This window comes from Aspergillus bombycis, assembly GCF_001792695.1.
Source record: "Aspergillus bombycis strain NRRL26010 chromosome Unknown contig00066, whole genome shotgun sequence".
NCBI classification, from domain to species: Eukaryota; Fungi; Ascomycota; class Eurotiomycetes; order Eurotiales; family Aspergillaceae; genus Aspergillus; species Aspergillus bombycis.
The window spans coordinates 180641-195092 of NW_019170068.1; the positions used below are offsets into that span (position 1 = coordinate 180641).

The 14452-nt window shown below is 49.9% G+C and overlaps 5 protein-coding genes across 5 annotated transcripts; all 5 read right to left on the reverse strand.

Moving 5' to 3' along the window:
• Nucleotides 1-411: 411 nt before the first annotated feature.
• Nucleotides 412-2835, reverse strand: ABOM_008827 (phosphatidylinositol N-acetylglucosaminyltransferase; the record flags this gene model as incomplete). The annotated part of the gene is made up of 5 exons (XM_022535956.1): nucleotides 412-756; nucleotides 839-924; nucleotides 988-1449; nucleotides 1495-2629; nucleotides 2701-2835. The coding sequence occupies 5 exons, from the start codon at nucleotides 2833-2835 to the stop codon at nucleotides 412-414; spliced, it is 2163 nt and encodes a 720-aa protein (XP_022387422.1).
• A 990-nt stretch (nucleotides 2836-3825) lies between these two features.
• Nucleotides 3826-6706, reverse strand: ABOM_008828 (mismatch repair ATPase MSH2; the record flags this gene model as incomplete). The annotated part of the gene is made up of 2 exons (XM_022535957.1): nucleotides 3826-6624; nucleotides 6683-6706. The coding sequence occupies 2 exons, from the start codon at nucleotides 6704-6706 to the stop codon at nucleotides 3826-3828; spliced, it is 2823 nt and encodes a 940-aa protein (XP_022387428.1).
• A 397-nt stretch (nucleotides 6707-7103) lies between these two features.
• ABOM_008829 (DNA replication factor Cdt1 C-terminal domain-containing protein) lies at nucleotides 7104-8534 on the reverse strand (the record flags this gene model as incomplete). Its single annotated transcript, XM_022535958.1, has 1 exon — nucleotides 7104-8534. The coding sequence occupies one exon, from the start codon at nucleotides 8532-8534 to the stop codon at nucleotides 7104-7106; it is 1431 nt and encodes a 476-aa protein (XP_022387412.1).
• A 762-nt stretch (nucleotides 8535-9296) lies between these two features.
• Nucleotides 9297-9880, reverse strand: ABOM_008830 (uncharacterized protein; the record flags this gene model as incomplete). The annotated part of the gene is made up of 3 exons (XM_022535959.1): nucleotides 9297-9500; nucleotides 9605-9702; nucleotides 9772-9880. The coding sequence occupies 3 exons, from the start codon at nucleotides 9878-9880 to the stop codon at nucleotides 9297-9299; spliced, it is 411 nt and encodes a 136-aa protein (XP_022387429.1).
• A 1431-nt stretch (nucleotides 9881-11311) lies between these two features.
• ABOM_008831 (C2H2 transcription factor) lies at nucleotides 11312-13359 on the reverse strand (the record flags this gene model as incomplete). The annotated part of the gene is made up of 2 exons (XM_022535960.1): nucleotides 11312-11470; nucleotides 11527-13359. 2 exons carry the CDS (start codon nucleotides 13357-13359, stop codon nucleotides 11312-11314), a joined length of 1992 nt encoding a protein of 663 aa, XP_022387395.1.
• Nucleotides 13360-14452: the final 1093 nt, after the last annotated feature.

Genomic DNA, 14452 nt, shown 5'->3' on the forward strand with positions numbered 1-14452 from the left:
ACGATGACTTCTTTGGAGTGCCTCACCTCAACTTGCTGATTTTAACAATTCTGTACTAACACAGTTGCCCTCATGTACTTATATGTAAACTAGATTTTTCCTCAGACTATATAGCATTTAGGGAACCTTCGCCTGATACGATTGATGTGGACCGTTGCATTTGTGAAGTAGTATATTTAGCTTGACATGGGACGTCAGGGGGAGAAGGATGATCTAGCCTGGAGATCTTTTGCGAGCGATTCATAGGAATGGGTATTTTACTTGAACTATACAGAACATGCGAAGGACCAACTCACACTGAAACCAGATCACTAAATGAGTAGTACTGAATTAGATTATATTATTTCTATGTGCATAAACACGCGTAAACTCATTTCCAAATCTCATCCATCAAAGACAACAGGTGTCACATCATCGATGTCCTCGTCTCCTCATATCACCCTGACCGAACCCGCCTGGAACCTTCAGTAACCCATTCGCCGTTGCACCCATTCCCCCAACCATGGTAGAGGAACCGCTGCTGCCACTATTCGTTTTACGAGGCTGGGTCAACAAGGACCACACCTCGGCCATTCCGGCCCGACGAGCAGGAAGCATACTATATTGCATGCTGTAGAGATTGCGACGGTGGATTGGGGGCACGAAGCGGCCTGTTACCAGGCAGAAGATCACGCGCGGCGAGAGATAGTGTTTTCGGAGGCGATGGCCTAATTGGAAGTATTGGTCGAACATGGCGCGAAGAGTTAGGGGTATTGACTGATTTTTGTTTAGTTTGGGTATTCTTTCCCAGAGTGGGGATAGTTTCAGATAGGGTGGTAGTGAGTGTGGAGTGGCATACCTCAAGATGGATGTATGGTACTGTGGAAGCCGAATCGGTGTTTGATGACTTGTCGTGCTCTTCGCGGAGCTCAAAGTGAATGCCGCCTGTAATTGCGGGTTAGTTATGTATTGCTTGATGATCCGCCATGTGAGAGGGTAAGAACGCACCTGGCAGTCGCCGGGAATCTTTGACCCGCAGCATCAAGGCGAAGAGTGGGAAGTGGTTCAAGAAAGCCAGACATGTATCAAGTGCCGCTTTCACCGAGATGATTGACATCCGAGCGGTTGCAAAAGCCAGGTAGAAAACGATGATGGTTGGAAGGAGAAAGAAGAGCACTGTGAACAGGATCGTCCCAATCAGGAGTTGATCTAAATCGTAATCACATGAATCTATACGGTTGCGCAGCACATTCCGCTTCTTACCACGGAACAGGTGGAATAGGGATATGATGATAGTCAGCTGCCAATTGAAGATGCGCGCCGAGGCGATATAGAATGAGTAAATATGCACGGTCAGTATAGACACGAGATCTGAGAAGAGGGCAATCGGCATGCTGGCGCCTGCGAAGCTAGAGCATCCAACAATATATATAACGTGAGGAAGGTAAGGCTGTAGGTTTGCAATGAAAGCTTTTCTCGGTTAGCTGGAGGACACCAATGGGGGGAAGTCCTTACCAGCCCAATTCTCTATTACCCACAGAAACAGATCGCCCAGAAAAGCTGCGAGCTCGTTATTCAACTTTAAGCCTGCTGGCCAGTCCATCAGCCAAGAAATAGTACGTTGTAATCCTTCCACAGTCCAGCCAGTAAGAATAGAGTTGATTTGCAAAGCCACCCAATTTGCATTGTCGATTATATAGGAACCCAACGCGATACCGATAATCACGTCATTTGCGACAAGCCATAGACTGTTGTAGAATCGAATATAGTCTGGATGGCTGGTAGTTACACTCTCCCAATTATCCTTCCTCTGTCGCAGCTTGACGTATTGAATGGGCCAATAGCAGAACTGTTGGAGCCGAATATCGACTTGTTGGGCCGTTGCTGATATGTCCTTCAAAGCTGCTGCATCGGGCCGAGCGCGCCACTCTAGAATCTGGAGTACTATCTCAGCAATTGTTCGGTGGAACACAAGACCGATGACGAAGACCCGTGTGACAACAGGCCAGACCCATTGCCAGAACACATAGGAAACACCAAGGACAAAAAGATCCCACAGGGTGGTTGCAGATTCGACAACTCGCTCACCAACGCTCATACTCCTCTTGACACGAATCCCAATCAGATGGCTATTCTTTTCCATGAGCTTTCCCATCTCGTAGGCGCAATTCACTTGGTTGATTATGAGGGGCAGTGCCTGCTCTTTGTGCGACGGGACATGCTTAACGACTGTATGAAGCTTAAGCTTTTCAACCAACTTCTTAGACTGAGCCTTATCCCCTTCCTCCTCTGTATCAATCTTGTCGGATACCGAACCGGATTTGTCCGCAGCAAACACCTTGTCGCCCAGAGCAAGGGAAATCGGCTCTAGCGACATATACTCCATTCGGGTAGGATGGGGGCGATGAAACATGATAACCTGAACAGACACATTCGTCTCCGGCGGACAATATATCCGAGGGATCTTACACGACGATTGCGTACTCACATACAGGTGCGACGGGCTAAACGCTGTCGGTAGCTCTCGTGGATTGGTCGTCCCCAGCACATGCATGGCAGATCTGCCACAGAGCGTGAATATCCTCACAATCGGATGGGGGCTGTTGCGAAAAAGGATTCCGGCACGCAGGGCATTGTCGACATTCCGAGACTAGTAAATCCAAGGGCTTGTCAGTATTCCACTAGCAGAGCGTATGAAAGCCAACCAATGCGTCAGCTCACCTCCACATCCTCTAAGACCGTCAGCACAAATAGGTCCAGCTCCGAATTCTTCCACCCGACAATCACGCCCTGTGACGATGACCGAGGAAGGTCATATGGCCAAAATACCCGCAACAATCCATCGCTCATGAGCATGTTGTCATCCTTCAAACGTGATTAAAAGGAGCCGCGGCGGCGTAACTGTTCTCGGGCAGATACGCCCAGGTTGACGTATCGAGGGTGCTAGCATTAGACCTATTAGCTTCGGTTTTGTTCGCAGGCAGGTTTCTCGCTCCATTGGATTGCAGGCTTGATTCAATCGGTGTGTCGCATACCAGTTCGCCTTCTTTCGCAGCCAGATAGCTGATAGGGAGGACAAGGAGAAAGTAAAAAACAGACAAAAGCACAAATCCCTTCGCTGTTCGTGTCTATTTATATATGAGAATTAGTCCATGCGACACCAATGCCGTATAATGGAAGTCAGGCCCGGGCCGCGCGTACGACAGAGCCGAACAAGTATCCCGCGGCGGGTAAAAGATAGAGAGGGGCTGGCAAACAACACGCACCACAACGCCGTGATCCCAAGCAAATATAGCCAGTTCATATAATCGAGTAACGAGGTCCCACCTTGCGGTGATGTAGCCCGCGACGAAGATGCCGAGTGTGAGAATAGAAAAGGGGTGCATGAAATACGGTGGTTCGGCGGGTAACACCTTAGTTTGCGCGCATAGTTGTTGAAACCAGAATCAAGAAGGGAGTGACAGATTCAATAGTCCGAGATTGCACGGAAGGAATGACGATCGCTCAAGGAAGGCGACGAAACTTGCGAGACCAAAGGTTAGGACAACTGGTAAACTCCGGCTGTTTGTGGTGAGGACTGGAGACAATGCGCTTATAGATTGAGAATACTATCCCGGTAGAGCGTCTAGACCTCCGCGGTCCCACGTGACCTATGTGGATGCGTGGGCTATGCATTCATTTTTACCCTAAGCAAGACGTACAAAGAAACAATCACTGGAAATTTTTGGATAACATTATTCCTACACATTTTATCCTCATGTCCGTAGATCACACATACAGAGATTGATACCACCCCAACGCCGAACCGCTATGACCCCGAGAAAAGAAAAAGACGCAAATACTAATCTACAAAGCCTTGATGCCCTGGAAGACCTTGTTCGCTTGCAGCTTCTCATCCGCTTCGACAAGATCACGCATGATCTGTCGCTTCTCTTCCACTGTCAATTCTTTACCAGAGGACTCGGTCTCCGCCTTCCACTTCAACAACATCGCTTTGAGAAGGGCACTGCCCTCCTCAACTTCTTCCTGCGAGTATCCATCGATCGCCATGGATGACTGCTGGCCTTGCTGTTCCGATGAAGTAAAGTCTTCAAGTTCCTCTGCCTTCTGACGGGCCATATTGACCACTTTCTCCGGGAAGCGGACCAATTCGGCAACATGGATACCGAATGATTGGTCACAAATGCCAGGTTCGACACGGTACAGGAGAGTGACCTGGTTGCGCTTGGATTTTTTATCTTCACTGTCATCGTCGGTACCATCGCCGATGAAGGCGACTACGTGCAGGTTCTTGACAGACTTGGGGTATCGATCGGCAAGAGCTGTCAATTCATGGAAATGAGTAGCGAAAAGACCGAAGCAGCGAATCTCTGTGACGATATGTTCGGAGATGGCCCATGCTAGGCCGAATCCATCATATGTGCTTGTACCGCGTCCGAGCTCATCGATGATGATAAGAGACTCGGACGTTGCCGACTTGAGAATATTGGATGTCTCGAGCATCTCAGCCATGAAAGTAGACACTCCCTTGAGCTGTGAATCACTTGCACCAACACGTGCAAGGATGCAGTCAAAGATGGTTAATTCTGCTTCCGTGCAAGGCACAAAACAGCCCGTTTGAGCCATGAGAGCGATAACGCCAATCTGGCGAATATAAGTTGATTTACCTCCCATGTTTGGACCAGTAATAATCAGGAAGGAAGACTCGTCTCGGACCAAAGCCACGTCATTAGTGATGAATGAAATGTCATCCTGCATCTCCATACAGGGGTGACGCGCTTCCTTGAGAATCGTGTTTCCGGTGCCTCGTGGGTGCATCTTGGGCCGAGCATAGGGGGTCGGCGCATGGACAGAAGCATGAGCGAAGCTTACAATGACATCGAGGTGTGCTAGGACACCGGCAAGTCGTTCCAGGACAGGACAGTAGGACGCAGCGACATTGACAACCTCATTCACCAGGCCAGTCTGAGTTCTGTTGTAGTTCGAGGACAGTTGATCATGCTCCCGGCGAAGTGTTTGCATAGTCGACGTAGTAAAGTAGACGCCGTTCTTCTGTGTAGAGCATTCCTGGTACTCTCTCTTATTGCGGATACAGCCGGACTCGTTGCGAGTAAGTCGGAAGCACCATCCATGCACCCTGTGGTTCTCCAAGAACAACTTCTTCTCCATATCTTGATCGAGGTCCCGAGCTACCCTGCGGTGCTCAACGCCCATATCATGACGGAGCTTGTCCAGCTTCTTCCTGATGATCCGCAGACTCTCATCAAACTCAGGTTTGATGATGAACTCATGGTTCTCCAACGCATCAAGGTCAACCGTAGTCTCAACCATCTCCTCCAGTTTCACTAAGCTGTCGGAGTGACTCCGGAGGTTGGAAGTGTACTCCGTCTCCAGAGGCGTCTGATATTCTTCATCCATCACATTCTCGAGAGAGTTGACAAAGCCAGGCAAACGAATAGCAACCTGATACACCCGCACGACATCCTCCAGGTTTGCCTGTTTGCGCTGGAACCGCTTCGCTAGTCTGTACAGATCCGGGATGGAGCGAAGATGCTCCTCCTGCATAGTCTGTCTCAGCTCCGTGTTGACGACAAAAGCCTCCACAAGCTGCTGTCTCTTCTCGATTTCTGCCAAATCCATCAACGGCTGCTTGAGCCACTGCGCAAGCAATCTACTCCCAATAGGCGTCTTGCAGTGATTCAACAAGCCAAATAAACTCATAGTCTTCGATCCGTCCCGCGGACCAGGCATAAGGTTGAGAGCACGCAGCGCCGAGGAATCCAACTTCATAAACTGTGACAAATCGTGCTGATAGAGCTGGTACTGGCCGAAATTCGTAGGATCAGACATAACACCAAGGTATTTAATCAATGCAGACGCCGAGCCCATAGCAAGCTTCAACTCTGTCTGCGGCAGCGTACCAGCCGACCGCTCATCCCTCAACAACCTTGTCAGATCCTGCTCAATATCTTTGACACCGAAATCAGCCACTGGCCTCTCGGAGATGGCGATCCCGCAGCTATCCGCAATAGCTCGAATCTTCCCCAACTCAACGTCCTTTTTATTAGAGTCCATCTGCACCAGACACTCCTTGACCCCGAGCTGGATAATAAGCGACTCAAAGTTGGAGTAGATGTCGTTATCCAGAAACTCGCTGACACCGAGTTCCCGCACACTGGCGTCCGCAAAGCACACTCCCACATTCCTAGCCTCTGCGGCCTTGGCTGAGATCTTCACGGCTAAGATAATAGGAGCCGAGTCCATGGATAATCCACCAACGCTACCCAGCTCTTCTTCCACGTCTTGGAGGTTTCCCGGGCTAGCTTGTTTTACCAGCTTCCAATGGCCTTTACCCATTCCGACTGAGCCCCAAATTTCAATACGCTTGTTGAGTCGGAAGAGAGCTTCGCGCAGGAAGTTGCGGAAGACGGTCACGCTCATGGTAACGGAGGGAAGGCCTCCGGAGTCGCTGCGGCCTAGGTTGCGGAGTATAGATGTGGTCTTATACACAGTGCGAGCGATGAACTCGGCTTCGGCGCCATGCGCAGAATACCAGTCACCGCGGTCAAAAACGCGGATAGTTTCATCGTTGCTGTTTGCTGCGAGGGAACGATAAAAACGAATGAAGCCGACTTCGTCGTCAACCTGGAACAGGACAAAATGTTATTGAATGTTCGAGAGGGTGGTTGTTTTGTTCTCTTACCTTAAGTTCTGGACGAGAAGACATCTTGCCAGTTTAGTCTCCAACAAGATGGATGGAAGATTGACCATGAGCTCCGCCAGCGGTGATCTATTTCGATAATTCCAGGAGACGCGCTCCGTGGCAACGCGGTCACGTGCTGTCGCGTTCGCGATATATTGAAGCAGCATGGACCAATCACAGGAGCCGTTATCATTCTACAAAGTGACAGGTCGAAAAAACGCCTACATGTAGGAAATGAAGTACTTCATGCTCAGCATGATTGATATGTATTTCCTAATAGCTAGAGAGGTATATGATAGATGCAACGCTAATAGATGCTACATGAGGGGATAATAAAGTCATGTGTATCAAACTCCACAGATGGGGTATCCAACCCAGCAACACCAGACATCCAAAACACATTAAACAGTAAAAGTTTTGATTAGGGTTTCGAGGCAGGTGCAGGCTCGTCCTCGTCAAACTTCAGTTCGCGCACCTTCGTACCGATATCCTTCAGGTTGATTTCCGCAGAAGATTTCAGAACCACTGATTTGATATGATTCACGGTGACGAGATCGACCCATTGTCCAGCAATGTCGGCCCGAGCCAGCACTTCCAAGCAAATTTCCACCTCTTTCTCTGAAATAGGATTCTTCGATGAGTCCTGCACATTCTGTACAATCATCTCTAGTCGGAACGGCTTCCTCTGGGCAGCCACAGTAGCTGTTGGTCCACTACCCACATAACCAGCCGGCCTCAGCAAAGCCAGCACACCGGCAACTTCCTCAATCCGTTCAACAGCAGCACGACGAAGCAGTATCTCCTTTGACGGAGGGGGCGGTAATTTCGACTGACGGAGAGCCTTGCTCCTGATACGGTCCAGAAGTCCTGTGCGACGAGCATTCGTCGCATCGGGTGTTTTCCCAGGGGACTCCTCCACAGGCGCTGCTTTAAGCTTCTCCGTTTTCATTTTAATTACCCCGCCCTTCAAATCCTGCAACCGCTGCTGACCTTTCCGAAAGTTCGTGAGTGGTGTAAGCGACTCGTGGATGGACGAAACGCCCAGCGTTGCGATAAAATCCACCTGACTTTCATCACCATCAGCGGCATCCAGAGCCTTCTCCCAGAGCAAGTCGACGATTTGCTCGAACTGTTCTTGCAATGCATTATCGTCGATTACCCACTGCTCCCGACGCACACGCTCCAAACAGACTTTTCCCAATCCATAATTGGCAATTCGATAGTTGAGCCCTGTGGCAACCGATTCTTGCTCCCAAATCCATAGTAACCGTTGCAGATCCTTCACCACGACCTTCCGCTTCTTCCACAACCGCTCAACGCTGGGAAGAAACTCCCTCAAATCCGCGGGAGCAACCGTACCGTGGTGCGCATGGTGAAATGTCATCGCTTTAAGAAAAGCCGAATGCAGCTTAAGCAAGTCGTTCACACAAGCAGGACGTACATGGAGAACTGCCGCGCTAGGTCGCGACGTAGTCTTGCCCCTAGCACGCTTCGACGGCGAAGTCGGGATCGCAGATATTTCATCAGCGACAGCAGTCCGCGACGCACGGGTAGGAGATGCATAGTGGCCACTTCGGGGGGTAGACAATGACAGGTCTTTGATCCGGAGAGATTTCGAGGGCGTAAGCGCTTCGGTCGTGGGTTCCCCCTTTCCTTGAGTCCGCGGGTTACTGCAGTCTACGTTCTCGAGTTCGTTCAGTTTCCGTTTCTTGGAAGGCGAGACCGGAAGACTGGCCACGGCCTGCTTGCCATCTGCGGCTGATCTGAGACCGGGCTTGGTCGTTCTTGCGAAACTTTGGATGCCGGCCTGTCCTCGGGGAAGGGGGGCTTGTCGGGTGGATGTGCGCGGCATCGTGACTGCCTTGCTTATTGAGGATAAATGAGATGAGATATAGATTATGGAAGGAACATATAGACAATCAGGAAGGTTTGATGCATAAAATACAAATGCAATTGGGGAATGGTTCGCATGGAAGGAGTGGGTGGGCACTTGATATTATTTAGCTGGCGATTAGGTTTTTCCCTGGTGGAGCGCGTCGCGTTTGGCGCGTGTTGGCGTCGTGTCCGGATGCGGTTATATTGGGTCGCCCACACCGGATCTACTCCGCTGTCAGTGACACGAACCCCTGGGGGTTTTTTTAAGTATTTATAAGATGAATATGTTTGGAAGGGCTTTTAAGTCGAGTCCGAAGACCACAGCTCTACAAGTCCTCGAGTGGATAACTTATGTGCATGGCACTTCGTCACTACGGTAATCGGCATGACAGGAATGCAACATACCACACACCACACACCACTACTAGTTTCTACCAGTGGAGAGCCCCTCTATCGAATCCTCTAGCTTATCGAGATTATCGAGTTATCAGACGTGGTCAGTGCCAACGATAACCGGACACTACACATACAATCTTCTCCTTCCATGCAGAGTGCCAAGACTATACTTCTAATCATTACCACCATCACCAACCAACCATTTCAGTGATAATAACAATGCCAATGAGAAATAATAACATTAATCGCCTTCATGAAAGAGGATATGAGCTAGCTGATATTAACATAATTAAACCATTGCAATAACGCGCTTTATTCAATTCCCAGACGCAAAGTCACCAAATTACTTGCTACCACTCCACCAGCTCGACAAAGATCCCTTCGCCTCACTCGTCTTCTGCTCTACCGTCTTATCAAATTTATCGACGTTGGCCTTGATCGTTGCCGCCGCATCCTGTCGCACGTCATTAAGCTTGTCGAGACTCTCGTGAGCTAGTCCTGAAGCACGGTTGCTGGCATCTTGTGCTTGGGTGCGGACATCTGACACCTAATCGCTCATTAGCGCTCATTGGTTCTCATTTATACAATATGAGAAGACGAAAATAGATAGAACATCTGAGCCCATTTCAAATAGGGAGACAAAGAACCTACCGCTTCGTCAATATGCGCACCAGCTTCCGAACCAACTTTCTGGCCAGCTCTCTCGGCCTTATCCGTAGGGACCTTGTTGCGGGCTACATCGGCATCATCTACATAAGGTCAGTTCTGCGTTCACAACGATAAAAAGCTAACTGGAATTTGGAAGGGGACAAAAATACGTTTAATCTCTTGCTTCGCAACCTTTGGGTCACCACCGGCCCGATACAGATAGTAACCGCCAACACCAGCGGCAGCAAGAGCAGCGTAGAGACCGGTTCTGTTCGACATTGTTATCGATGGATTGCAGTTGCTGTGATGGGATTCGAGTCCAAGGTTGCTTTGTTAATGGAAGTCTTATCGGACTGGGTGTATGAAGGCGAGGCAAACAGGACTTTTAAAAGTCTGGGGTAAGAGGGAAACCCTGTCATGGGGTATGACGTCTGCGCCTTGGAGTTTCCTTGTGTTATTTTTTATTTCGCAGACTACGTATATGGTTTTTCACTGGGCATACTCTTCTGTTGGTTACCACGACTGCCAGTTACAGTTTCTGGAATCTACTAAGTACTTTAGTTCTTAGTTCTTTTTCTCTACGTATGTACATGTATGTACTAACTTCGTACATACACAGTACATACATATGTACATACCCAGTGGTCATGTCCCATCTGCGAATACCACTTGAAGGCTCTGCTCGAGCGTTGCATCGCTTCTCATCGACGTCACCTGATAGTCATGTCCTTATGTTCCTTCTCCATGGCGCGTTGTGTTTCAAGGAACCGATGATTTGATGTAAATGTGGGGCACAACGTCATGGGATCGTCGCCATCCGTTCCGCTTCGGGGTGCAGGCTGGAAGCATCCATTCCTGGGATCTCGGGAGTTCCTCTGCAGGCACCTTGTCTAGCTGGCACATCAGGGCTACGCATTTATGTAACAGGCGACAATAAAGATTAGATAGTGCATGGCCAACAAATTGACCACCGTATTTATTGTCCACTTATTTGCAAACTAGTTGATCACGTACATGCTCGCAGAATAACCATATCGAGACCCGAATGTAGTAAAACACGATCGTCAAAACCCCGCCACACAAACGAAACGTCCACACACATATATATAGATAGATAGAAACAAGGCAATCCTAATGAACAATTGAAGCCACACCACGACCAGAGTAGAAAAACTCCATCCAGAACCTCGTAGCTGAACTCGAGATTGAGGCCGATGGGTATCTTCATGCGCTATGGACAAACCCATAAACAACGCCCGAACATGCCAACATGCAAAAACCAGCGCGAGCCTGAGAAGAAAAGACAGACAGGGGAAACAACGGGAAAGGAAATGAAGACACCCGAAAGAGACTGGTAGCCACGAGTCAAACCCCCTCCCTGTTAATCGAGTCACTTATGCATCATATTCATCAGTCATCACTTCATAACAATTCCCAGTCAAGCGGTGGTGTATAGCTCCCAGGAAGTCAGTAGATCGAGGATCTAAAACGCCATAACTATATCCAGAATAGCGTAGGGGAAAAAGTAAGAGAAGGCCAGGTGACTTGTGATATGCAACACCGGCTCAACATCACAAAAGAAAAGAAAAAAGGTAGAGCGAGCGGGAGAGATCGCAACCTTTGAGGATTTCACCAGACCACTTCGGGCACCGCGAATCTATGTGAATTGGTCGATTTCCGATACATTGGTAACATCCCAGACAATATATTTCATGCAAACAGCTTTGCAGACTCCTTATTCTCACTGGTTGCGACAGCAACCAGAGCCTCGAGTCTACCCATACCGGGCTCTCTGCCCGACGGATGGTTATTGTTGAAGAAGTCAGTCCCAGGGTTGGGTTTGCTATGGTACCCATCAGAATGTGATGCCTATAGTTCAATTAGTGACCTGGCCGTTATCGATTCATCGGGTAACGGGTGCGTACTGTTTGAGACGTATCGGATGAGAAAGGGGTATGATGCGGTTCGATGTACCCATTGTTGTGCACAATGGCAGGGTGGTACTCAAGCGATGCCGTTGATGGGGTATGAACTCCTTCACTGCTGCTTGAATCCTCCGGGGATGTTCGAGTAGCATGAATGGCGCTGCTGTAACTTGGGCCGCGAGAATGGTGTCCACGGTAATCCTGGTATTGTTGCTGTGGATGGTAGGATGAAGACGGGCGAGAACCAACATTGTGAAGTTCTGCTATAGTTTGCTGGCTCCAGTGTGATGCATCTTTATGGAGGGGCTTGTCCCGGATATGCAATCCAGTCAAATTCGTGTGTAATGACATGTCCCAGGAAACATGACCCCGGCGATGTCCAGGGCCAGAAATCGGGGGAGGTGGCCGAACAGAGGGCTTGTTATAGTTGAACCCTCCGCCGAAGTTATAGTTAGGTGGCGGTTTATTGGCGTTATCAAGGTGCATCGGGCTTGGCCTGCGCACCGGTGGAGTGAGAGGCCGCTGTGAGACAACCTTATCAAAGCTCTCAATTCCCGGCAGACGCGGTGGTTGTTCGTCCTGTGTATTAGCGCCATAGGATGGCGGCAATGACTCGGTAGGCTGGTAGTTGCCGTATCCGCTAGTAGCGGGCCGCGAGACAGTGGAGTACGTGGATGGATGCCAGGTACGTCTCCGCAAATCGGCATCCGCTGCATTATGCGATGTCTCATCCCGGGATACCGAGTAGTTGGAACTCACCGGACTTGCATAAACCCCTCCCGGAGGGTGATATGCAGCTGTCGAGGCCGTGTTTGCGTAACCAGGGGGGTAGGCATTGACCGGTTGCGATGCGAAAGGATTGGCTCCCGACGGAACGGACAAGCGACGCGCAGCGGTTTTGCCATCCCAGAAACCAGAGGCATGAGATGCTGCAGACATCGGCGAGGCGACATGAGGACTGCCGTTGCCTCCAGCAAAGATATGAGAGGGTGCGTAGGGTGAGCCAGCCACGGCTGGGCCCGGTACCCCACGAATTTGACCTGGTGGTGTACTAGGGGGATCGCCCATTGTATCTAAAGCGAGACGAGCTCGTCCATCATTCGCCATGATCAAAGGCGGAGGTCGGCGCCGAAGCTCCGGAGGTTGACTAAATGTCGACGCAGTCGACGTGATACTCGACGTGGACAGATTTCGGCTATGGCCTCTGCTATGAGTTCCCTGACTGCCACCCGTACCAGCCCTAGCTCGACCCTGGGGCCGCACTCGATCGGTTCGAATCTGACGCTGAAACCGGGTTCCGGTGGCTGCCAGCGAGTCGCCCGGAATCTCCTCGTTCACATGCACCGTTTGAGCATGCTGCCGCAGGTTATCCAGTCGGGAAAATCGTCGCGAGCAATGGCATTGGAACGGACGTTCCCCAGTATGTTTCCGAATATGTCTGGCGAGATGCTCGCTTCGGGTAAAGCTTAGATTACAAGGCGGGTAGTCTGTGCAGTAAAACCGTTGTCCTTTTTTCTTCTTTGACGGGGGAGCATCGCCTTTGTGGTCCGAGTCATGGTCCGACCCATCACGATCACCCTCCGAGTCACCGTGTGATGCCTCCTCGGATACTGACAACCCACTCCCTTGCGAACCTGCGGGTTGAGAAGGGTGGTCAGGATTGTTTACATTTCGGGGCGTACTGCCGTCTTTCTCCATATCCGCCATTTTCGCGGCGTCTTGCGCCTCCGGTACGTTAGTTAGATGGGGTCGAGGTGTGGTCGGTGGCGTCGCCTCCTCCATCACACGATCTTGCGGCGAGGAAATATTATTCACAGGTAAGAATGATGACATATTGACACAGGCGCCGAATTAGGGTCTATGTACTGATCGATAAGGGGTTTTCAGGTGACCCTCGGCCCATTAAATACGATGTTTCAGCTAAAATGGTTGGGGTCCCCGGGAGTTGAGAAAACGCGGTGTCGATCCCACGAAGCTGACTACTAAACCGATTTGCGCACCTCCTGTCAGCATGTGGGCCGTACTCGATGTCGAGAGGAACGAGGAGCAAGGGCGCTGAGCCGATGGGGTGGTGGCTTCTTTATTGCTTGGTGTTATAACTTACGGATAGGTATTTTTCCTTATTCCAAATCCGGCCCAGGGATGAGGTGAAGAGGGAGGGGGAGGGAAGTGGAATGTAGCAAAAGGCTGATGATGATTGTTTTTAGCCGAATGCCCAACGATGATGGCGAAGCAAGGGTAGGTAGGTTGTACGCGGTAGGTGGCAGAGCACAACCATTAGCATCGAGGACACATTTCTTGCAAGACGTGCCTGGCCAGGGAGACGCTAAACGTGGACCGGGAAGGATGACGAGGAGGGAAGTGGATGTAGAGTAGTGAAGGAGAGAAGCAGTGGTCAAGAGAGAAGTTCGGTAGACTCGAAGAGTTTCAGATGAGTCGCCGAGTACAGGTTGTGGGTATGACAATCCCCCGGCCAAGACCTGAACTAAGATAAATTAAAGATAAAAAAAATTCAACCCAAAGTGATCTGTTTCCCAGGGTTTTGATCGGCCCGGGAAAAGGGAGAAAAGTGGAATAAAAAAATAAGAAAAGGGTCGGATAGAATAACCCAGGAAATATGACGTGTAGGCGGTGGATGTACAGGCACCAGGGCCAGGAGATAGATACAGAAGAAGTATAATAATCGAGGTAAGATTTGGAAAGACCACAAAATGCCGACCTGTGATGGGGATAAAAGAAATGGAAAAGAAAAGTAAGAGAGCGAAACGAGAAGATGCGTGGTGAGAGATGAGCGACAGTAGAAGTAACAGAATCGATTATGTTCGGTGACGGTAACCCACTCGCTGAGTGGTGACGACGATACAGACAGGAAGGGGAATTGGAAAAGGATGAGGAGAGAGACGGAGGAGTTAAAGTGTAAAAAAAA